Source organism: Thunnus maccoyii, chromosome 6, assembly GCF_910596095.1.
Source record: "Thunnus maccoyii chromosome 6, fThuMac1.1, whole genome shotgun sequence".
Lineage (NCBI taxonomy): Eukaryota > Metazoa > Chordata > Actinopteri > Scombriformes > Scombridae > Thunnus > Thunnus maccoyii.
The window spans coordinates 7,798,404-7,823,022 of NC_056538.1; the positions used below are offsets into that span (position 1 = coordinate 7,798,404).

The window sequence follows — 24,619 nt, forward strand, 5'->3', positions numbered from 1 at the left end:
ATTATTTCTTCTCTCGTGTCATTCCCCATTTATATTATTCCCAGTGTCTGTGCGTGTCCAGTGGATCTTTATCAGGAGTTGTCGAGGGTGGAGTTAACACAAACCAATGGCTGCTTTTCTCTGCAGCACTTTAATAAGGATGCAGACTTGGAGGTGGGGGGTGAGGGGGGTGGCAGCTAAGAAAACACACACACACATGCACTCACACGTGCACGCCCAGATACAGAGGTAGGGAATCCATCGCCATAATAAGAGGCCAAGTGCAGTGGTGATAAATCTCACCTGAAGGAGCTGTTCAGAGGCAGATTGCCTTACCCTGATGTACTGCCCTCAATACACACTGCAGCTAGCTATGGGCTATATACACCCACACACACAGACCAGATATGCATGCACACACACAAATACAAACACTCATACTCAGCATGCATAATAGGTTCATAATACGTTCATGCATATGTAGTGTAAAAAGATGCAAACCCACAAACAGGAGATGTTCACACATACATACAGGGAAAAGCCCATGATTCATAGTTTTAAAGTGACTCCTGGATTACCACACCCAGTGGACATCGTGAGATACACACACAGGAAATGATGAACATGCTCACACACACAGCACTTCATTAAAATCGCACAAAGCAGGTAACACAAAGCGCTGACAGGAATGACACAATCTGTTGCATGGCTCTGCCTCTGTCTACCTTCCTCACGCTTCCTTTCTTGTCTGTCACATCTCTCGTCATGTTCAAATATGCAAACAGTCAGTTGCAGATACACACACATGCGCAGACACAGTGCTGTGACAGCGATTTCGGCAAACTGACGTTTTCCAGCTGGTAGTGTGGCAGACGTCCACTCCTGCGCAGACACTGCTACACACACACACACACACACACACACACACACACACACAAACACACACTTCTGTCTGTCACTGTCAAACTGAGTGTGTGGCCTCTTTGTGTTTCTGACCGACATGCACTCAGTCACTACACACACACACACACACACACACACACACACAAACACTAAAACACAGAGGTGTCTATACCCATTTAATTACCCTTAATTCACTCATACTGTAGGAGTTGGACTGCATTTACTCCAACGTGTGTGAATGTGTGTGTTTCCCTCTTTTTATTGTAGAACTGTGTTTGCCATTTTAGTACTCTCTCTCTCTATATAAATATATATATGTATATATATATCTCCCTGCCACTGCAGCCTAGCAATCTTCAGAAGAACAGGAAAATGTGTTCACATGCACACACACACACACACACACACACACACACACACACAGATTGGGGGAAGAGAGAAAAAAGACAAATCATTTCACTGAGAGTGAGAGAGAGAGAGAGAGAGAGAGAGAGAGAGAGAGAGGAGGAGAGTGGAGAAGAAATTGAATTGAGGGTGGTGTGGATGGGGGGAGGTGGAGGGTGAGGGTGAGGAGGAAGCGGGATGAATTGGTAAGGGTGATATTGCATAGTTTAATCTGTTGAGTTCAGCCATGGAAGGACTGTGGTGGGGGGAGGGGAGGAACAGTACAGTAGGCCGCCTGATATTAGTTCTTCACTGTGTGCGCGCGCGCGCACACACACACACACACACACACACACACACACACACACACACACACACACACACAAAGCTCCTTCGGCCAGAAAACACCAATATGTGTGTCTCTATATTATGCATCTCTGTGTGAGTAACTGCACAGATGGACAATGGTGGATGAGACAGGTGTCTAGACCAGGTGTACAGACTAGGCACAAGTGTTTTTTTCAGGCTAAGAACGAACCCATATACACACACACACACACACACACGCACACACACACACACACACACACACACACACACACACATGCACACACACATGCACATAGCGCTAACAGCCATAGTCTCGGCAGCATTTGCTAACAAACCTAAAGTACAAAACACTCCCATACAATCTGCCCTCAGCCCTCATAAAGCCATTAACATGTGGACTACTTCATTTCCTTCCAGTTTAATTACCTCATTTCACCCAGTTGGAAACCACCATTGAAATGAAATCCTTTGTTGGCGTCAACATTTTTTTTGTAATTGTGGACTAATTTTTATAATTCCCTCATATTTCTCATCAGATTTTCCAATGATGTGATTTCACCTCTAGGGGGAGCCCTCTGTTTCTCTTTTAGTCGGAGAACAAGCTAATTGGTGTGGTTAATTGCACCGTAACCAGAAACTGCTGCCGGCAGTGAATGTGTTTGTGTGTGTGTGTGTGTGTGTGTGTGTGTTTAAGTTTTAGTGTGGATGCAACACCAGGCTGAGACTCAGTATGTGCTGAAGTGGACTGCTTCTGCTGGATGGGACTTGAGGGATCACCCAGAGATTCAGACAATAGCTTACCCAGGGTGGGCCTGGTGGGGTGGCTGTGCTTTTTAGGAAGGCTGTATGTCTACTGTCTGTCAGCAGCGCATGTGTGTGTGTGTGTGTGTGCGCTCCAAGTGATACCAGTTTCTACGGTGTTTTCATGGAGGCCTCTCCCTCCCTGCTGTTTGCTTAGTGCAGGCTGAGGCAGACTGCTCAGTGTGGGCTTCAGGATTCATACTCATATACACACACAAACACACACACTACAAGCTCCAGGCATTCTCATTCCCTTTCTTCATCTAATCTTGATTTGGTGTGTATGTCTGTGACGGGAGGTTTATGTTATTGTCTTTACTGTATGTGCAAACATGTATTTCTTTGTTATATTTCTGCATGCATATTAGTGTATGTCCTCCTTGCTGTGCCTAAAGACTGTTTGTACAAGCGTGAATTTGGTAGCATACACTGGTGCGCCCATGTGTGTGCACATGTATGCAGCACGCGTGTACAGAGGTGTCCTTTGTGTTGTTTTTGTGCCCTTGCACAGTGCAGGTCTGTGTGATTGTCATTTCTGTCATGTCTGCCTGGACATTTTTGGTAGTCAGCTCCAGTTTGTTGGAGAGTTGGCACCATGCAGTTAATTACTAAAGCTGCTAGTATTTCTCTCCGGGGGTGACATGCAAGCCAAAATTCTGGGGGTGGGGTGCACAATTAGAGCGGGGGGCATGGGGGTCCTACCCCAGAAAAAAAAAGAAAATGATGACGCAATTTTCTGCAATTTGACATATATAGGACTTTGGGGGAATTATTTTAAAACTTCACTAAATAAGTTTTTGTGACTCAGTAACATCTCACTTTATATTAGGGTAAATGTTGTATATTTATTTAAAGATTTTCATGTCAATTATTTGTCTTGTTACAGTTAATGAAAATGACACTCACTTATTCAATCGCTTCTACACTGCTGCCACTTTTCTTGAAAAAGAGCTAAATCTTGTCTGCTTCACCCCAAAATTTTAAGGGGCATAAATTCACATAAAATGACTATATCCACAATGCAAATTAATTTAGAGAACATAGATAATAAAGCCACAGATGAAATGAATCTGCCAACATGGTAACAGCTGTATTTTCAAACACAATGCAAAGGAAGCAGCATGAGTACAGATGAGCCTGTGCTGACATCCCATAGCAGCGTCTGCTTCATTGCCAATAAAAGCTCAGACTGAGCAGTAGTAACCTATTTTTCAAACTGCTTGAAAAATCCATCATCACCACTAGCAAGTACAAGTACATATAACCTGTAATCACACCTACACACACTGATATAACTAGGGAGAGCGAGAGGGGGGAAGCAAAAATAGCCAAGTGTAGGATTTTCTTGCCTAACTAAAATCTGTCTGCAAGACTCCAAAAGGAATCTCTAACTCTCCCCAAGTTCACTTCCTGGGTTCTCTCTGCCTCGACTGCAATGACCATCAGATCAGTCATCCTTTCTCGCAACATCGTGGTCTGTGGTCTGCTCTTTCACAAGTCACGACTAGCTAGTGAGCCAGAAGGCTAAACAACCAGATTGACGGATGGCTACTAGCTTTAGCTGGTACTAGCCAACCATCTCGCAAGGCAAACTATTCTGATATTTCTAAAATGCAATTGTGTATAACTAATTGCATTTCATTTTCACACATTTGAAAAAGGGGATTGATGCTCTACTAACCACTTCAACAACACACCGTTAAGCTAGTAGCTAGTAGCCTAGCCCCAGCAAACACTGACACTGACATTTGAGCGTTCAATCAAGACGTCACGTTATAGTTCAAAACTACTTCCAAAATGGAAGCTGCGCCGACATCTGTGATGTTACCTGGCCATCGGCTGGACAGGCAAATATTGCTAGCTACATAGGTAATCGTTTATTTTAGCTAAATCCCACATCCATTGGCCAGTTAATTATATTTACAGTAATTATTTTCATATTCCTCAACCCACAACCCAATCCCAATTCAATTTCCAATTTGATTCAATATCGATTCCGTTTTTTATATTTCAGTTACAATACAAATTTTATAAAATGATCATAACTAAATATTGTAAAAAATTAATAAAAAAAAATCTAGATATTCTAGATAATCTGAATGTTGATAACATGGCAAAAATGAAAATGACAGAAAGTGTAAGATTTCACTCTGAACATGTTATGGTTCTGTTCACAGTCTGACTCTGTGTCCCTAGCTATTCTCCACCACTCCTCCAGAGGCCCTCAGACTTTTTTGCCTTTTTGTTTGGACTGGGCTGAGTGGCAGAAAACTGTTTTGAGTTGTATCTTTAAAGACTTTTGGCATGATATCATTTAAGTTGCCTTTATTAGTGAGACTGTATTCATTGTGTTTCTGGGTTTTTGGTTTTCTGTTTGCTCTGGTTTTTTCCTCCTGTGTTCATGTACTCCTCCTCAGGCTGCTCTTCCCCTCACACCTACCCTGCATTCAGTCTTGTTAGCCCTGCCCTGCTCCCCGTGTCTTCCCCAGCCAATCAGCTCCCAGCCTGCCCTTGTGTCTTGCCACCTGTTCCTTGTTGTTTCATTAGTTCAGTTTGTACTTAAGCCCTGGTTTTCAGTTCAGTATTGTTGGCTCCTTTGTTCAGTTTGCTCTGTTTTTGCTGCATTCTGTTTCAGTTTTGCTTTGACCTGCCAGCTTTGTTTATGCCTGCACAAGTCTTAAATAAAGAAGTTATTCTTCAGCCTCGCTCAGCCTGCAGTTTCCTGCATTTGGGTCCACCTGTTCTACCTAACAGAATGATTGGTTTGCCTTCTGTTTGTGTGTGTGTGTGTGTGTGTGTGTGTGTGTGTGTGTGTGTGTTGGTGTAAAATTAGGATTCAGCTTTCATTCATAGGATGTGTGGTTTGATGATGGGCAGTTTGGTTTCTCGATGCCTCTCTCTGTGGTCTGTGTTTTCAGCAACCTGCGCGGCCACAGGCCAGAGTGGTGCAGCTGTTATAACTTCTCCCTCTACCTAGAGGAAAAATCCTCTGTGCTGACATCTGTATGGCTGAGCCTTTCTTCCTTGTCAATGTTAAAGGAACAGTTCAACATTTTGGGAAACACGCTTATTTTCTTTCTTGCAGGGAGTTAGATGAAAACATTAATGGCGCTCTAAACTGTGCAGTAAATATAAAGCTACAACCAGCAACCAGTTAGCTTAGCTTAGCACAAAGACTTGAAACAGGGGAACAGCTAGCCTGGCTCTGTACAAAAACCTATTTAAACAAACAAGATATAACATGTTAATTAGTGAGCTTTGGAGGGGCTGGCAGCTGCATTTTGTTACCTTTGTACAGAGCGAGAGTGGTATTAATCTTCTCATCTAACTCTTGGCAAGAAAACAAATAAGCATATTTACAACAAAATGTCAAACTATTCTTTTAAGTCTCTGCTACATTGCCACATGTAAAACTGACCAGCATTTAGCTGGTGCTTTGATGCTTTCTATTTACATTTTGACAAGTTGTTCAAGAACTCAGCATTATCAGGGTGTCCCTTGCTGAATTACCAGGGAAGGGCTGGGACAAAAGTATAACTTTTTTGTATTTCCCTCTTTGCACAGATATGCATTTATTTAGAGTAACCATATTTTTATTTTGAGCAACATACACATGTCCTCTACCAATATCAATCTTTTTTTATTTTTCATTTTGGATAAATGCGTCGGACGCAATTAGACCGGAAATTGACATTGCGCATTGCTGCTTTTGGCCCTCTCTGTTGGGATGAAAGAAACACAGGCATGGGACAAAAGTAATGGTTGGATAAATCGACCACAAAACAAGTAAGTACTTAATATTCTGGCATATAACGCTCATTAATGCTTCAGTTAGTCATCCAAGCAAATAACTATGTTACTCTCAAATCAGTTTATCATTAAATGTTGCTATTGTATGAAATTAGTGCAATGCATCAAACTCACCTTAGTGCATAATCACCATTTTCTCCTATTAATAACATTGGATTGGAATTTAAGATGTTTAAACTGTCACAAATCCTTACCCATCATGTGCACTCCATCTCCAAATCATGCATTTCTCTTTTTCATGAACAGCAAGAACAGTCAAACCAAACCGACCAGCAACTTCACTTGAAGTAAGTTGTTTCAGGTAATGTTTTTTCTTAGGCTCTGTCCACAAGACATTTTGACTTGTCATAGAGGGTTAATCAGGTGTAGCTATATAGAATAATGAATAGTTAATTATTTTTTAACGGTTACACCTGTGTTTATCCATTTATGACATGTCAAAATGTCTGCAGTGATAAGGGTCCATTATCCTATCAATGTCAGTAGGATATAGGCCTAGACACAAAGATAATCAATTAAATAAATGGACCAGAGAACTTTTTTTTTTTTAACCTATTAACCTATTAATATCAGTTGTGTAGACACAAAGATAATCAATTAAGTAAAACTGATCAACTGACATTTTTCAGTCACTTGTTTAGAACATGAGCCTACATTAAAAACTAATACATAATAGCCTTGAACAATGGATGGTGCACAAACATGTCTATGTTGTACGTGATCCACCCTCTAACGGGCTTTGCTATTGGTTTACCCTACGAGGCTCCGCCTTGGCACCTGAGAAATGTCTTGCACTCACCGCCCATTTGGGGTGTAGCAACCGCGTAACACCCTCTACCTATAAAGCCCAGTGCACTCGCTGCTCATCTCCATTTTCACTCAGCCACTTTTGAGAATGAATCATCACCTGTGAACTTCATTTCACCATCCAGTGTCGCAGAAGAAGTCATCATGTCTACTAGCAAGTCCTGCATCTCGTATGCCTCACCTATGCCGCTGGCAAATTCTTACGAATCCTGTTTCTGCTGCCTGGGTTGGCGGCACCAGGCTGGGGGTGACGCTTTCTTCACCTGCCTTGCGTGCCCCCAAGAGGAACTCAAGTGGCGACACAAATTCACCGAGTCCGTCTGGTCCTGTGCCAGTGGTGGAGAACACAACGACTTGGTCCAAACCATGGGATGAATACGATGAGGAGGATGAATGTCACATCTATGAGGAGGAAGACCCTGCTTCCCTATTTAAAGATGATGACCTGCCAGCAGCCCACCGCTATCTGCTTGACAACCTGCCCTGCCTGTTTGCCTTGGCCCCTGTCAGGATGGTGACTCCGCTGCCACCACAGCCGCCCTCCAAGGCTGCTACCGAGGATTTCACCACAGGCCTCCTGGCCTAGCCATGCGGGAAGCCTCGCCCTTGTGTTGTCATTGCCAAAATGGTGCCCATCTTTGGCTATGCGCAGCGTGAGTGGGCGACTCCGCTGTCTGCTAAGCCCCTAGTGGCTTACAGTCCGGATTCCACTGTTGAGGGCTGGGAGTGGGAAAGGGGAGTGCCTCCCCTCTGCCTCCCTTTGGCCGGGCGGGTGGCCATTGCTCCTGTCTGAGAGGGACAATGTAATGGCCAGCTTCCTCCCAGAGCCCTCTCTGGTTCTCCCTGATGGCAACCGACAACCCCCCCCGCTGGGGGTGGATACGCTAGTCCACCCAGTTTGGCCCCCTGGCCTGCTATATGTCTTCTCACCCCTTTGACTGATGATGCAGCTACACCACAGGGCCTGGACACAGCATCCATCCATGGTAGTCATGGCACCAGAGAGTCTGGGTGTCAGGTAGTTCCTGGACCTTCGCCTCAGGTTTTAACCAAGAGCTAAGCCTGTGTGCCGACTCTTCACAGAACACGCACTGCACCCAAACTTTACCTGGCCTGGAGGAGATGAAGTCACACCACAAACAAGGCATTCTGATTCTTTACCTGCATGAGGAAGACCACTTCCTTGCTTGGTAGGCTTGACAGGCTCTTTCTGTCTGCTTCCACTGCTTCCATCCACTTTGCCTTATCCTCCCACAAGACTTACTGCACAGGGGTGTCAGTGAGGATGGCGGTTGATCTTTTTCTCCCCCTTCTCTGCTCCTTTCAAGGTCCAGCCATGGGGAAAGGCTGGAGCACCTCTGGACTGAAGTCTTCATCTTGAGCCTCAGCAGTGGAGTGGAAAGGACTGGCTGAGATGAGTGATGTGGTTGGTGCTGGTTCATCCTGGGCAGGTGGTGCTGGCTCCATAGTGGTTGATGGAGAAGGTCTATCCATCACATAAGCAGGTGAGAAATCTCACTGAAGATGTTGGAGATAAAGGGCCAAATTCCTGTACACCTGAAGCCAGCTGCTGTGTTGGATAGTCTTGCAGCAGATGGAAGCGCTGTTGCCACAATACCTGGTAAGTCATAAATAGTATTGGTTTTTCCAGGATTTCCCAACATCCAGCAATCCATAGCTGTGTTGATGTATCTTTTCAGGGGGCTGAAAAGACTGTGATCGAGGGGTTGGTACTAGTGGGAGCAGTGGGGGTGGAGAGGTGGGGAGTAGTAGCACTACACTGTTGGCTCTGCAATACTCGATGCCTTCCAGCAAGAGGTGTCACAAAGTGCTTCAGGAATGTCAAGAAATCATTTTCCTGCATCCACCCTGACCCACTGCATAAGCCAATGCAGCCTGTGGGCCCATCACAGACAAAGTGGTCGTGGGAAATCTTGTGAGGAAACACAAAGTGGGGTGGTATGCTGTTACCCTGAATATTGACCGCTAATGCCATGGTGACTAATGTACCTCTCTCCACAGATGTGATTGCTTCAATCTGCTTCATTCCTAAGCTGGCAATTATTTTTTTGGGCTCTTGAACAGTGACTGTGCTGGTCTCATCAACATTCCACACATCTTTTGCTTGGAAACAGTGGTGGTCCAGGACTTTGGACAGGTTTGAGAAAAAGGTTGACACATTATTTGGATTGAAGCTTGTCGCCCCCGAAAGGCTGGTGGCCTGAGGATGATGAATGGAAAGATGGGGATTCTGCTCTAGGAAGCCAGTGAACCAGTTCTTCCCAGTCATCTAGTGGGCATCCCAGGTCTTCGGATAACTGATACATTCATGCCTCTTGGCCAGCTGGTAGGCAAGCCTACAAACCTGAGGACATTAAAGGGCCACAATGAATTATTAACATTTTTGACCCATGAACTATATGTGTTTTTGAACCTAATTATCTCAACTTATTAATTATTTATGCATTTGACAACATTTTTTAACCTATGAACTGTAATATCTATTTATTGTTTTTAACTTGTGACTTTAATTCAATCAATCAATTACTTATGAATTTGCATGAACTTAGGCTAATTTATGAATGATTATGAACTTTGTCATTGAATTCTGAAGACATGAAATTGATTTCATATTTGGTATTGTGGTATTGTAGCCCTGTAACTTGGTGCATGTGCAATGCTGACCCTGTTTTTTTCTCACACACCATGAGCCTTAGCAATAAAGCCTGACATTCTCTAACATGAACTGTCACAATTATCTAAGCTTACCTCATGAGGACTCAGCCCATAGTACATATCTGCAGCCTTTAGCAGATAATCTCTGAGCCTACCCTCTTGCTCCTCAGAGAACTCCCTATTGTGAGCCCTGTAACCTGGAGCATGTGCAGCGCTGTCCTCATTTTTCCTCTTTACATGTCTGTATAATGTGGTGGTGCATACTCCATGAGCCTTAGCAGCACCTCTTACAGACTCTCCCTCAGATAAAACAGCTTGACATGCTCTAGCATACACATCTGGACTGGTTGGATCTCTGTTGTTCTTCCTCACCCTACCCCTAGGCAATTCCTGCAAACATAAAGAGTAAAGAAATACATCTTTAATACAGTAATAGCGTGACAAAAGTAACACCATGTTACTTTTGTAACACCATGTCACTTTTGTCCTCCCAACTTTATCCTGGTTAGCACCAAAGATGGGCTAGCATGATATATTAAACCTTCAGTGATACTTAGCCTACGGATAGGTCTACAGGTTTACAATTTTCAACAAATAAACATTAAAAACAGAAAACACTTCTGTTTTGTATTTTTTACTTACCAAACGAAACTGATCAGATTGAGCTGATTTTTGGCTGCAGACTCAATGCCAGGGTGTACCTCGTGTGTACTTGCATGTGTCTGACTTCTGTGTTACAAGAGAAAAGGTCGGTGTTGCAACCGTCCCCCTGATACTTTTGTCCCAGCCCTCCCCTATTTTACTTAGCAAAATGGCAAGCAGATGAGATAGCATTTGAGAGAATGTTTGCTGATCACGCCCTTTGCCATCCCCACAATGCAATGTTAAACTGAATCAAATCTGAGAGCAGAAGATTATTAATTTCAATCAATAAATGTTGTCTGCTTTTTCTCTGATGGGTATTTGCAGCTGATTTAGAGCTTTTATGGTGCAGAAAAATGTGTTTGCAGCCCTCTCTTAAATGACAGAGAACTCAAAGATGAAGAGTTATTAGTGAGCCACGTCCTTGAAGAGGAACGAGCTTTTCACAGGTCACCCTGCTCTGTCACTCACTCTACCTTCTTCGCTCTTTGTCCATCATCTGTCTGACTTTTTGTCTATCCCTTCTCTCCTTGTCTATTTGTATTTCTGCCTCTCCTTCTGTTTTCTCCCCCTTCTCTCTCTCTCTATACCGCTACTGCCTTTCTGATTCCCTCTTTCCTTCTCTCTTTCTTCACGCTTCTTCCTCTCTTTGAGTATCTCCCTCTCAGCCTCCACTTCTAGTCCTTCAGCTCCTCTCGTGTACAAGCCTCCAAATGTGCAAACAGTCATGCAGCTCCCCTATCACAATATGAGATTGGGAGCACCCAAATTGAAAGAAGCCATTTTCTACAGCCGTCAACTTATTATCGAGGGGGGACCAACTTATTCCAATACCTCTAAAGGCAGCGGAGGAGAGAGGGATGGAGGTGATGGAGGGATGGTGGAGAGTGGATTTGAAGTGAGAGGGTGGTGAGGGAGGAGGTGGATGGGGAGCTCAGTGGTGAGCTGTTTTACATTTTGAATGTTTCTTTTTTTCACTCAGTCTCTCTCTCTCTCTCTCTGGTATTTCAGTTTGGTCACTGGTGTAGCCTTGAAGTCTAAGTCTTTTATTCACCATGTTCCACTTAATATTTAAAAAAAAACAGCATGTAAGGGTTTCTGGGCCTCTGCTTTTTTCAATGTATGTGGGTGTTTCAGCACCCCTCAGTGTGTGTATGTTTTTATTCTCCCTCCTCATGACTATTTATATGCAAACAGCAGGTATAGTTGTGATGACTTTGATGGCTGCCTCTCAGATGACCAGCCTTCTGGTGGTAAAAACTCTTATATGAAATTCAGGCATTTAGGTATTGCTTTTATCCGTAGCACCTTATGATTGGTGAGCAGGTCAGGGGCTCTGGATCTAACCTGCTACTTTTTTGGAGAGACCTCTATTCCACTGCACTCTTCATACACAGCACTAAAACAAAGTGAAATGAGGAGAAGAAAAGTTTTGGTGATGCACCTCCAATGCAGCCATAAAATACTCTAATGGTCAAATGCGCAACCAATTGCAGGCGCTGAGCCGTAAAGGAGCATACAGTATTATCTTCGACAGAGAAGAAAGCAGCTCAGTCCCAACGACACATTAATGGACATGAGCGCAGCATGCCCCACATATTGTTGCCCTGATCACATCCTTTAAATGTCATACGTCTAGCGTTGGCCCGCGAGATTGCAGAACTGGTTTAGGAGGTTTTGAAGATGCCAGACACAAGCTGTCAGACCTCACCAGCATCTGCTGCATCTGATGGTAGAGTTGAATTTGTCCTTATTTCCAACCAGGACAGTTGATTCTACTTGACATTTTCACAATAGGATCTTTTCTTCCCCATCTTCCTTTATGTGAAGAAAAAACTGTTTTAATCCAGCTTTTAAGGACATTAAACTTGAAAATAGTTTTCTTTTTGTTCGAGCGTCTAGTCAAAAAGTCATATCTTTTCAAACATAATTTTGTTTTTATTCCACTCAATGATGAATATGTGCTCATTTTTATTCTTTTACAGTGTGTTGCGGTTTAATTAATCTAATTAGCAGATATCTCAAAAACTATTTAACAAATTTCTGCAAAATTTTGGCCTTGGGCCTAGAAAGAACTGAAGCATTTCCATTTCAGCTTACAACCCCCACATGTGTATTTTCTTGGATTCCTTGGATCAAGATGAATCTTTCAGCACATGCAATGCTTTAAGAGTTAGTTTGCAATTTAGAATTTTTTTGCAAAACTATCCTTTGAACAACAAATTTAATCTGTCCTTTACTAAACTTTGTACATGATGGATGGGAAAAAAGTTTTAAAATTTGCTTTTTGACATGCCATACTGCCGTTGTTTACCCCCCTTTTTAAGGGTCAAACTGCAGCAACATGAATACTAGCAACACTAATATTACAGGTTTTCTCCTCTTGCTTATACCTATTTTCTGCATATGAGCACAATTTCCAAAACACATACCTCTTATATCTCATCTCTAAACTTGCTCTGCACAACACTTAACACATTTCAACAATTGCACTCTCACTGCAAAATTCAATTTATTTGCCCTTTGCCCTTTAATTTATTTGCATGTATTTGTGTAATGAAAAATCAATAACTCAGTAGTGTTAAACTCTCAGCACACCACAAGTAAAGTGATCCTACAATGAATTCATCAAAAAGAAGTGTTTTATAGTACGTCTAAAAGGTATTTCTTTTAATTTCTAATGTCTAAAGTCAAACTTTCTTACAAATCATGTTGTGTGTAGTGTTTTGGTGTTTCATCTGTTCTGTAATACACTATATATCTTCTCTCTGTGCCTGTCTGTGCTCTGACCATCAGCCTGGGACATTTACCTGTCAAAACTTCAGAATACAGTAGAATACCTACAATCATAACCTGTGAACTTTACTTCATTCCAGCATCTATCTGTTGGATTTACTGTAGCTTCTCCATCTGATCACCAGTAATGGAAGACAAGGGAAGTGAGTGTGTGTGGTTTGATGGTGGCAGGCCATTATGGTTAGTGTGTGTTGGGTGAGGCATGTGTGTTTAAAGATGAAGTAGTAATAATTGATTGTGCTAAAAATTTTGGAACGGGTGTTTACTGTATTGGTAACAGCGTTTTATTCTGGTGGGCCAGTGTCACATGGGGGTGGAGCAGGTGAGCCCAAGTGCTGACACTCAGAGGTAAGGAGACAGGAACATGGTTGGACAAGGTATTTATTGCAAGGAGGGAGGAAATGGGATGTAGGCCTGGGGAGGATTGGGCTGGAAGCTGGGAACCTCAGGGTGAGGCTTGGGCTTGGAGTTGGGAATGTGGGGCTGAGGCTTACGGGACTGTGGGGAACAAGAAACGGATGGGAGTCAGAGCAGACGGGACTGCAGGGAACAGGAGACAGGGTTAGACCAGGAACACAGGCAACAACAAGATTACAGGATAAATGCAGGAGAAATAGACTGACTGAGCAGAGGCTACGATCTGACAGTGTGGATCTGACAGGGCTGAGTATGAGTAGAGGTCTTGATTATGGAGCAGGTTGCAGCCACTGGGAAAGTGGCAACAGGTAGGGAGACACGGGAATCGTGACAGACAATATGAAATTTAGTGATATTGGTGCGTATTTTGGGGAAACGTACATGCAGTTTGTAACTTTGCATTTGTGGTTAAGCAATGGAGAAAAAACATAATTTATGATTAGACCCACAAGTTCTTTTGTTGCCTCTTTGTGCAGTTGCAGTCAAATTTTGATGACAGAACCACAACATCTTCTCTGCGTGTTCCTGCAAAAGGCTGCATAAACCAAATTAAACAAATCTTTACTAGCGCCAGCACTGCACTGTTTTTGTGAAGGTGCCGTTGGCCCAGCTCTGTAGCACTGTAGCTCTGTGTGTGTATGTGTGTGTAGCTCTAGTTTTGTGTGTTCTGTATCTACTGTCTGTAGAGCAGAGTGACCTTGATGTCTGCACTCAGCAGGAAGACACAGGAGAGGAGCGATTAACAGGAGAGAGACAAAGAGAAGGGAGGGAAATGCAAAGAAAGGTGAAAATGGGAAAAGAAGTGTGGGAAGAAATGGACAGAGTGTAAAAGTTAAACATACACCCAAAAACAAGGAGGAGTGAAAGCGAGAGTGAAGGAAAGATGTTGAAAAAGAAGCCAAGCGAACGGTGGAGGGGAGAGAGGAAGTAGGGTGGGGTTGAGGAGTGACTCACCACACATCCGTTGGTTTTTTTTTTCTTCTACTTCTTTTCTTCTTCTCCCTACAGGCAATCTGGAGGTGCAGTCATCAAGAACAGGTAAGAGCGAGTATGAGACATTGAGGGGAGAGGAGGGAGGAACAAAGAGAAGAATATTACACTGAATGTTAATTAAACTCACACTCGTACAGGTGAGAAAATACAGCGCATACATTGTCCTCACAGTGAAAAATGTGTTACAGACTCTTTCACTGTGCTGCGTGTATGTGTGTGTGTGTGTGTAGTGGCCAGCTCATCTGCTGCGCCCCAGGTTAATAGGACTGTTCATCATCTACACACACACATAAAAACCTGCCCTACACTTGTCCATGAAAGTCCACTTGAAGCCCCTCCTCTCTCGACTAACACACATACAAGCATGCCTGCGTGTGTTTGTCATCTTATTTTGCTGCTGATGTTTGACTTTCTGTATTCCTTCTTTGTCCTTCACCTGTGACCCACACACACTCCCTCCCTCCTCCCTATTGTCTCTCAGTCTTGGTGAGGAGTTCTACAAGGAGGCCATTGAACACTGTCGCAGCTACAATGCCCGTCTGTGCGCCGAGCGCTCCATGCGTCTCCCCTTCCTGGACTCCCAGACCGGTGTGGCTCAGAGCAACTGTTACATCTGGATGGAGAAGAACCACCGTGGGCCAGGTGTGTGTGTGTGCCTGTGTGTAAGGTGTGTGTTTGATACCTGGACATGATAAATGATGGTGGGTGGGTGGCTGGCTGAAGCTCGAGGAGCGCTCCTCCTTATTGGTGTGTGTGTTGTTTTTGCCAGCTGTTGTACCACACAAATGATTCTCACCAGTCATTTTATCCCGCGGCTTCCTTCCTTCCTCTGCTCTGCTTGTTTCTGTCTCTCTTTCCTTCCTCTCTCCTCTTTTTCATTTCCTCATTCTCTTCTCGAGACCTCTGTCTACCTTTCTCAACTTTTTTTTTTTTTTTTTAACTTTCCCCAAAGGGTGTTTCCTCATTGCTTTCTGTTTCTCTGTAACATCAGTGTGTTTTGGCAGTGAATCAGACACCCCTGTAGGCGATGATACGCCGCTGGCACCAACTATTCCACAGAGAATACATTTATGTATGTGTGTTTGTGTGTGTGTGTGTGCATGAGTGTGTTAACGATCTGAGTTTGTAGGATGCGTCTAGTTTCTGCCAGTACAATGTTTTTGTTTGCTTGTCACTTTTAGTTGGATTCAAGTAGAACAGAACCGATCAGAAGTGAAAATTCAAATGATTTGTATGATTTTTTTAAAAAAATTTCAGGTTCATTTCTATTCTGTTTTTCTTTTCCGTTAATTAACTTCAGTTATTTTTAATGGTTAACTGTTCATCAAAAAAACATCACCCTAAATTATTCCAAAACCAACAAAAAGTAGTTTATATTTAAAAACCTCATCAATAATGATAAATTATTTGCTTTGGAAACGTGTTCAGTACCACAATAGCATCCAGTCATTTCTGTCTTTTAAAATGTAAAACAGCAGTGTAAGACATACTTTCAAATCTCCTAGCACATCAAACTTCATCTCTTTATTTATCTAATCATCCATTTTTTTCATGTACTCATTAATGAATAAATCATGGTAATGTGTCCTACAACTGAGCTGTGTTTCCGTCTGTGTTTCAGGTCATGCTCCAGGTCAGTTGTACACATATCCCGCTCGCTGCTGGCGCAAGAAGAGACGGCTAAACATCCTGGAGGACCCACGGCTTGTACCGATTGAGTTCAAGATCGGTAAGGAGAAGGAGGAAAATACCGGCTTGTGTTTGTATCCTAATTCACATGTATAGTCACAGTTGGCAAAACTCACTATACAGTATGTTTATCTCATTTACTGACATTCTACAGCAGGCACATGAAGAGAAAACTCTGAAAAGAAAATTTAGACATTCCTCCGCAAGCAACACACTCAGTCATGTAATATTTTAGACAAATTGCAGATGATTTCTTCAGCTGCCGTACACTGCAGAGGCTGACGTCCTTTTTTGCCTCAGTGAACCAGCCAAATATTGCTTCCTCAGGGCTCTGTCAGCTCCACTGTGCATGTCAGCGTGAATGTGAGATCTCCGCTGTTTTCTGATTGCGATTCTCTTGTTCTCCAGACTACGAGGCCTCTCTAAAGAAGGAAGGGGGTATCCCAGATGGTCCCGTGTTGGAGTCGCTGCTTGCTGGGGAAACCCTGGACAAGAAGGTAGAAACCAAGGAAGAAGAGCCAATGAGCGAGTGTCAGGTGAGACTCGCGTCTCTCTTTCTTCCCCGTCTCTCATTTAATCTCTTCCTCTGTGTCTTTCCCTCAGCTCTTTGTTTTTCTGTATGTCTTGTTCTTGTTTTCTTATGTCAGGCTCTTTTTATCTATGTGTTTGTTTTTCTTTGTCTGTCTCTGCCTTTGTCTCTCTTGGAGTGTGTGTTCTGGCGGTGACACAGGCTCCCGCAGCTCTGACAACTCCCTCCTGGCACATAGCTCATGTGTGTGTGTGTGCTGACGATTGTGTGTGTGATTGCATTGCAGCCAGTGTTTTTGGACCAACTTTAGGAATGTTAACATTAGAGGAAAGTCCATCGACTGTACCTCTTTGTTGTTTGTCATCCTTCATACAGTGTGTTGCACTCAGTAACTTCTGAGGCAAAACTTAATGCCCATCCGGCTGAGTATTTCACCAGCTAGAGGCCGTTGCTTTCAAAGATGGACAGCTAATCAATCAGCAGTTTTGTGAATGGCACTCAGAGTGGCCCTTTAAGAACTAGAAAAGTGTTCGGGGCCTCTAATCCAGGGTTTCCCTTGACTCTAGCCCAGCTTGAGGCTCACCCAGGCCGGCATGGCTCTCTCACTCTTTTGTGTCATTTCTCCGCATCCACACCTCCCTTACTGTCATTTTTATAGATTATATGTATTTACTTTTGGCATTGACTGCAAACACGTTTATGTTTTTAATATAAAGCTTTCTTACACTAAGGAAAAAAATATGTGAAAGGTTCCTTGTCTCAAGTTCATTGAGGAAGGATTTGTTGTAAATCGATATGTTTATTGTAATAATATGATTACATATTTAGCTATGATTTGTGTTAATGGCTCTGTTCTTAAAGACAAACACCTACAAAAGCAGCAGTACAATTTCATTTCACCCATGGGTCCATGCAGGTCTAAAGCAGACAGAGGCTGAGATAATTGAGAGAAAGGAAAGGAAACTAACCTGTCTGACGATCCATCTGTCTCTCACTCTATACCTCCCCCTTAGAAGTTGCTGGTGGGGGATTTCCCTCATGAGCTGGATGTGGACGAGATGGAGGAAGATGTCCCGAAGCGCAAGAACCGTACCAAAGCACGGGTAAGACAAGGATGATATTTCATAGTTTATTTCTTCTTTCCCTGGTAATTTTATACTGAACTAACAAGCCAGGAAACACATTGTTTTGCTGTCAATGTAGAAAAGTGAAGCCAATGAAGTTGACAAAAATGACTCAGATCAAGCAGATCTTAAAGTTCAGTATCTTTCTCATCAGGCACAGAACACAAACAGATATTCTCATGTCAAAGACTGAAAGGGAGCCGTTTGCTAAATTTTTCAGAACAGTTATTACCTGAAAGTCATCACTTCATAATGGAAAAACCTATCTACTAATCATCTACAGAAATGTCACTTTTATATAATCCCAGGTCTGAGTTTACGATAGATATGATTTATCGTATTTCATATAGTATGTCTGACTTGTGTTCCAGACTCAGTAATGAAATGTCATCTGACAAACGAACAGTTAACTGGGAATAAATGCAAACACATCCAGAGATTAAAATCATGCTGAGACGACCTTTTATTTTTTTACAACCTTGATTAGATCAGATGTTTTTTATCTCTTTCTTTTTGGGCATCCTATGGGAAGATAATCAAGTGTTAACAATGTATTTTAAAAATCATCACACACACACGCACACACAGACAAACGCTGACACACTGACACGCAGACACCAGGGTTGCTAATTGGAGCTGTTGCTCCCCTGCTAGGTGTCATCAGCCCCCTCCTGCTGGAAGTGGAGCTTTTACACTGAGAACAGATGATTAGAATGCAAACGTGTGTGTGTGTGTGTAGATGCGTGAAGTCTTTTTATTGTGTACGCGCGTGTATAGACTTGCAAAGACAAGAGTGGAAGATCAAACTTTCCCTGTGTATCTTACATGTGTGGTTTTGCATGTGACTGTCGTGCTGCAGTTTTCACAAGTTTGTGTGTTCGTGTGTGTGTGTGTGTGTGTGTGTTCTGCAGGCCTACGGTGTCGGGGGCATGAGGAAGCGACAAGAGCCACCCGCCATTGAAGACAGAGACAAGCCTTACGTCTGTGACAGTGAGCATTGCCACATTGTTTCTTTATTCCTGTTTCTCCCGTACACTTTTATTCTTACACTTATACTCTCCCTGTGTGTGTGTGTGTGTGTTCCAGTCTGTGGAAAGCGCTATAAGAACCGCCCAGGGCTGAGTTACCATTACACTCACACACACCTGGCAGATGAGGAGGGTGAAGAAGACTCAGAGCGACACACGCTACCCTTCCAGCGCAAGAACAACCACAAGCGTGAGTGTGCTGCCTGAATATTAAATTGATTTACGTTGGTTTTTTTGTTTTTTTTTGTCCTGTCATTCATCATCTTCCATGTGGAGTGTTTTACACTTACAGGACTAATATGTGGTTTAGGTTTAGCAGTTTCATGGCCATTCCCACAATCCTTAATAATCAGAATATTATCAAGAACTATTGATCGTCCTGGAGTTCCTCTTGCAGCATCATAGATAGCTACAGTGCTGACTGCTGACCGAGCCAAATCCAAAGTGTGCACTTGTGTGGATGAGAGATAAGATTTCTCCCAGCGGAGCACTGGGTTTAGCTGATTTCTTCAGCTCTCTCGGATTCCCTTGTCAGGGTTGCAGCTGATCAAAACAGGTCACCGGAAGTCATCTGACCTGGCCTCTCCACCCAACTCCTGACCTGGGGTGTTAACCAAAGGATCACGCTGGCTGGAACAGACGCGTCAGTTATAACTGGGAATTTTATTTGATGCTATTGATGTTTAAATAACATTTAAAAGCCTATAAAAGAACAAGAGAAAGAGAAAATAGAAGCTCAGTTAGTTACTGACATAATGCAAGTGTACTTCTATTGTTTGAAGCTACAGGAGATTAATCTGTGAAAGCACTCTCATGAATGGGGACAAACAAGGGTTAGTCAGTTTTTGATCTGATGGAAAGGTGCATTGTCACACTTTCATCTGTTGTTTGACATGTCAATAGCCAGAATATGTGACTCCAGTTCTCTTGATGGTTGCATATGGTGCCGCAACATTTGCATTGTTGCCCCAAGGCTAATTTGGCCTGAGGGTAATTTTACCTTTTTTTCGTAGCATTTAACGCTTCACTGTCTGGTCTGCTGTGCAGGACTGAAGTCACTTCTTTTGAGTCAGTTTGAACACAGAATACGCTGCCTGCCAGCAGTGAATGGTGATAATAATGCACAAAAAAGGGCTGAGGTAACTATTTACATATGTGGCAAGTATAATACAGAATAAAATACTGACTTCACATTACAGTTAAACAATCAGTTTTTGGTCTTATTTTGACAGTGTAAAGGTAAACTCAGTCAGTCAACACCTATCAGAGTTAATGTAACGCTCCACACTCCTTACACAGCTGCTGCAAAGACACCTCAGCTCATAGAGAGAACAAACACCTCTTCAATCAAAACTCATCAACACCAGTCTTACTCTCTCCAACACATTTTACATTTACATTTTAGCTTCTTCTGTATGCACACAGTATGGCTGCAGCTTTTAATGGCTTAATGAGTATCCATTAATGTGCTGGTACCATGAGGTAGTTATAATGAAGACACACGGCATCGCTGGCTAATGCCTCCAGCACTTCTTTCCAGACAGTGTAGACATGTATGTAGATGCAGAACGGCAGGAACCCAGATGTTTTTGTTATGAAGAGGCATATTGTAGACTGTCAAATAGCAAGTATTTCCACTAACTCACCCAAGATTTGGATGGATGCAAGACATCATGCATTTTACTTTGTCACAACAATAAATAATTAGCACAGAGGATCACTGTTGTTGCACTGTCATAAGGAGCACACTATTCAGTATAGATTTTGCATGAAGACAACAGCCCAGTATCCAATGAATTATGTCCATATTTGATTCTGCACCTCACAATATTATGTCCAGTGTAGTGTGAACTAGAGAGGTGGAATGCTGGTTCATGTCCCGCCACAGATCTGCAATTTTGTTTACCTTTTCATTAACTGAAAATATTTACAAATATTGAAGAAAACGAGAACTTTAAAAATATTATTGAATGTAATCCAGGGTTTTGCAGGTCTGAAGGCCCACATGAAGAGTGTCATCGCCTTGTGAAGGAAGAGTTTAATCTGCAAAGCCCTCATTTTATAGACATTAAAGATCCCCTCCAGACATTTTTTAAGATGTCTAAAAATACTCTGCTTTGAAGAATAATTTGTGTAATATAGTTTTTTCACAAAAAAGGTTCAGTTACCGCATTCAGATCCTTAAAAAGACATTTCCTCCTTCTCCCTCACTGAGAAATTCAGGATTTCTGAATATGCACATTTTTTCATTTCAAAAGTTTTACTGCTGGGCGCAAGATGTCTCCTACTTCACTGAAAACTCCATTCTCAGTGTTGGTGCTCTGAAGGCTTCAAGTTTCCACATCGCACTTGTTTAAGTTGCTTACTGGACCACGTCTGGCTCCAAATTAGTTGTAATGTCACAAATCTTGCTTGTAGGCCCGCCCCCTTAAACTCAGATTTAAGGCCAATGCAGAGAAAACTCTTTTTGGCAGATGAATGTAAAAACAGCCTTTTAATGTCAAACTCTTTTGAGTGGAGTGGGGGGGGGACTTTAAACATGTTCAAACAAGTTTCCCTCCTCTTTGCTCACAGCAAACATTTTGACTTGTAGCATCAACAGCACAGGTGTAAATAAGATTAATGATGGCTCTGTTCCATTTAGGTTCTCCAATAAACCAGCATGTACAAACCAGGTTGTGGCACTGCATGGAGCAATTTAATAGAATATGTTCATTATACTAGTTATTACTTACACCTGTGTTTGACAAGTCATAATGCCCTTCATGAAACATGTCTCATGTACATCTGACTCATGTGCATTTACTCACATTGAATATCAGTGTGGATTTCACCTCCTGCCGCATCATTCCCTGTGGGACCTTTGGCTTATATTCAATAAGATGAACTACTGGAAGTAAGTATGAGCGTTATTGAGTATTGGCAGACTTCCTGAAGCTGTAAAGCGGCCTGTTGCAAAACCTGGAGGGACTTAAATTTGTACAGGCAATTAAACAGTAGAGCAAGATTGTCCAAAGATCACCAGTGCAGTAAAAATCATTAAATCGTGGCGTATGCATAGCAGCACTGTGGATCGTAGGAAAACTACGGAGACTGCAGATAGCGCAGGGCTACAAACATTCTGCTAAAGGTAACACAGGTGGTATAAGAGAGCAATAAATGCCAGAGAACAACAAGTCAAGCAAATATTTAGGTTTCTATGAACAGGTCATGAATCAGACCTCAAACCTCCACTCTGTCAGCGGCAGCATCCACACTAACCACAGTGCTACTGTCTTTGTTTCTTTGTGGCTATTTATTTTCACCCTCAGGGCCAGTTTTCTATCAGCATGTGGTTTTGCTCATTGTTGTCTTCTGTCTGTGTGTTTTGTTTGCTTTTGAGCACTTCTTTTAAGGACAATAGAATGCATTTATCCTGCGGGAGACTGCATTTTGGTCAGTAATCGTCAGTAAAATGGCTACAGTTGTTCACACTCAAAACACCAAGAGAAATGGCTGTGGACATTTGAAAAGGGAGTGCAGACGATTCATTCACGTCCTTTGTTCCTCCCAGTCTTAAAACAAGCAATTGGCTCAGAATAGAACACAGATAAACACACAAAAACACACATATCCACCTTATCTGTGTATGCTGCACTGCAACAATGTCCACACTGAAACTATGCTGCATCTCAGTTAATTGGCAGTGTGTGTTTTTAAATTGGCCTGTCTGACAGAACAGACTGGCCCAGTATATGTGTGTATGTGTGTGTGTGTGTATGTGTGTATGTGTGTGTGTGTGTGTCTGTGTGTGTGTGTGTGTGTGTGTGTGTGTGTGTGTGTTTGTGTGTGTGGCCATTCTGCAGTCTTAGGTCTCTCCAGTGGAGGAGAGCAAGAGAGACAGCATTTGAATCGTTTAATATCCCCCATCACTCCCTCCCAAACAGTCAGTAATCACACACAGCACACACACACACACACACACACACACACACATACACACACGGCCTCAGAAAATGCAATCTTCTCTGCTGAAATGAAAAAGGAAGCTTAGCCTTTTTGGTTGCACTGTATGTGTGTATTTGTGTGCGCGTGCAAGTGCACATGCATTTGCAAGGCTCTGTGAGTGTGTACATACATGTGAGTGTGGATGCGTTAATGTGTGTGCGTACGTGCCATTATAGCTTTCCCAATCTGCTGGGTGTCATGGAAGAGACTCCACCACCCTTCGGTATATTGCCACATATGTAATAATATTAATATGGCTCCCCCAAATGAGAGCAACTCTGCATGCATAATTCATACTATATTCAGGCTCCAAAAGCTGTCTAGACGCTATAGTATGTATGAATGTATGCAGCATCCACAACACAAAACACACAGAAACTAATCACCAAAACTAGAAAAGTCTGTCTTTCCTGCACCTCCGCTCGCTACCTATTTTGATAAATGACAGATTATTCCACCAGGAGATGACATTTTCCTTCCCTCTCTTTCTCTTTGTCCATCTTTCACTGTTTTCCTCTGCGCTCCTCTTCTTCATCCTCACTTAACCTCCTCCTCTCTCCTCCCTCTCTGCCTCCCCGCTCTCCATTCTCTGCTTATTTTGCTTCATCTATCATCGAGCTTTGGGTTTTCTTTTCATTTATTTCTTTGTTTGATGTCTTCACTCCCCCGGATCACCACCACCACCAAAATCAACCACCACCACTAAACCTCCTCGTATATATAGACCCCAGCCAATAAAGTGTTTACTCAAAATCAGCAGCACCATTAAAATTCAAGACTGCACCACATACTATATATATATATTTTACTCTTCTTCTACTTATTTTCCCCCAAACAGGAGTAGAGGTGGCTGAAGGTGGAGGGAGGGAAGGAGAATAGGTTGTGGGGTGCGAGGGGGGGCTCTGTTGGCACTGATGTGATGGTGGGAGGGGTGGAGGTAGAAGGCGGAGAGGAGGAGGCTGAGGAGAAGTGAATGAATAAGGGGGATGTTTACTTTAGAGGTCGGCCCTGCAGTGTCCACCTGAAAATTGGTTTTGTTGGTAACGGAGAGAGAGAAAGAGATGGAAGGAGGTAGATGAGAAAGAGAGAAAAAAGAGTGAAATAGTGAAATAGCAGGAATAAGATCAATAGATTGCAGGATGAACACAGACTCAGACTGAGAAACAGCAACTGTGAATTAATGAGAGAAAGAGAGAGAGAGGCAGAGAGAGAGAAATAGAGATGCAGAGAGGGGGAGGGAGGGAGGATAGTTGTCATTAAATCCCCCCTCTCAAATCAGAACTGAGATTCAGAGGCCACTTTATCTGGACGGACAGACGGTCCTACGGTGTGGAGCAGCAGGGACGCCGCTCTCTCTCTCTGTGTGTGTGTGTGTGTGTTTGTTTGAAAATGCACACAGCACACACGCGTGCACACACATGTTTCTTTTGGTGTGTCTGTGCTTCTGTGTGCCACTGAGTCGTGTGAATGTGCTGTATGGGCAATCATGCCCAACTTTGAGTGTGTACGTGTGTGTATGTGTGTGTATGTGTGACATGTAATTGAGCCCTTTGAAGGTCAGCGTCCCTCTGTTCCTACTCACCATTGTTGGTTGTTTTTTTTTTCCCCCTCCAGTTTTTTTTGCCTTTTGTCTCAAAATGGCCTCCTCCTGCTGTCTGCAGACAGAGGAGTGAAGGACGAATTTTGATCAACCAACATCAATATAAAACAACACTGAATACCTA

The 24,619-nt window shown here is 42.9% G+C and overlaps 1 protein-coding gene across 3 annotated transcripts in view; it reads left to right on the forward strand.

Annotated features, from left to right (window-relative positions):
• dpf1 (D4, zinc and double PHD fingers family 1) overlaps positions 1-24,619 on the forward strand; it is a 45,714-nt gene that overhangs the window by 4,275 nt on the left and 16,820 nt on the right. The window contains exons 1-9 of one of the 3 annotated variants that reach the window (XM_042415310.1): positions 6,174-6,183; positions 6,454-6,494; positions 14,554-14,583; positions 15,020-15,180; positions 16,160-16,267; positions 16,636-16,763; positions 17,770-17,859; positions 18,792-18,870; positions 18,967-19,098. In XM_042415310.1, the coding sequence (XP_042271244.1) occupies positions 15,096-15,180; positions 16,160-16,267; positions 16,636-16,763; positions 17,770-17,859; positions 18,792-18,870; positions 18,967-19,098 (622 nt within the window). In that variant the 5' untranslated portion in view covers positions 6,174-6,183; positions 6,454-6,494; positions 14,554-14,583; positions 15,020-15,095. Of the gene's footprint in view, positions 1-6,173; positions 6,184-6,453; positions 6,495-14,553; positions 14,584-15,019; positions 15,181-16,159; positions 16,268-16,635; positions 16,764-17,769; positions 17,860-18,791; positions 18,871-18,966; positions 19,099-24,619 lie in introns of those variants that run through there. The other 2 variants (XM_042415308.1, XM_042415309.1) reach the window with 2 other exon arrangements.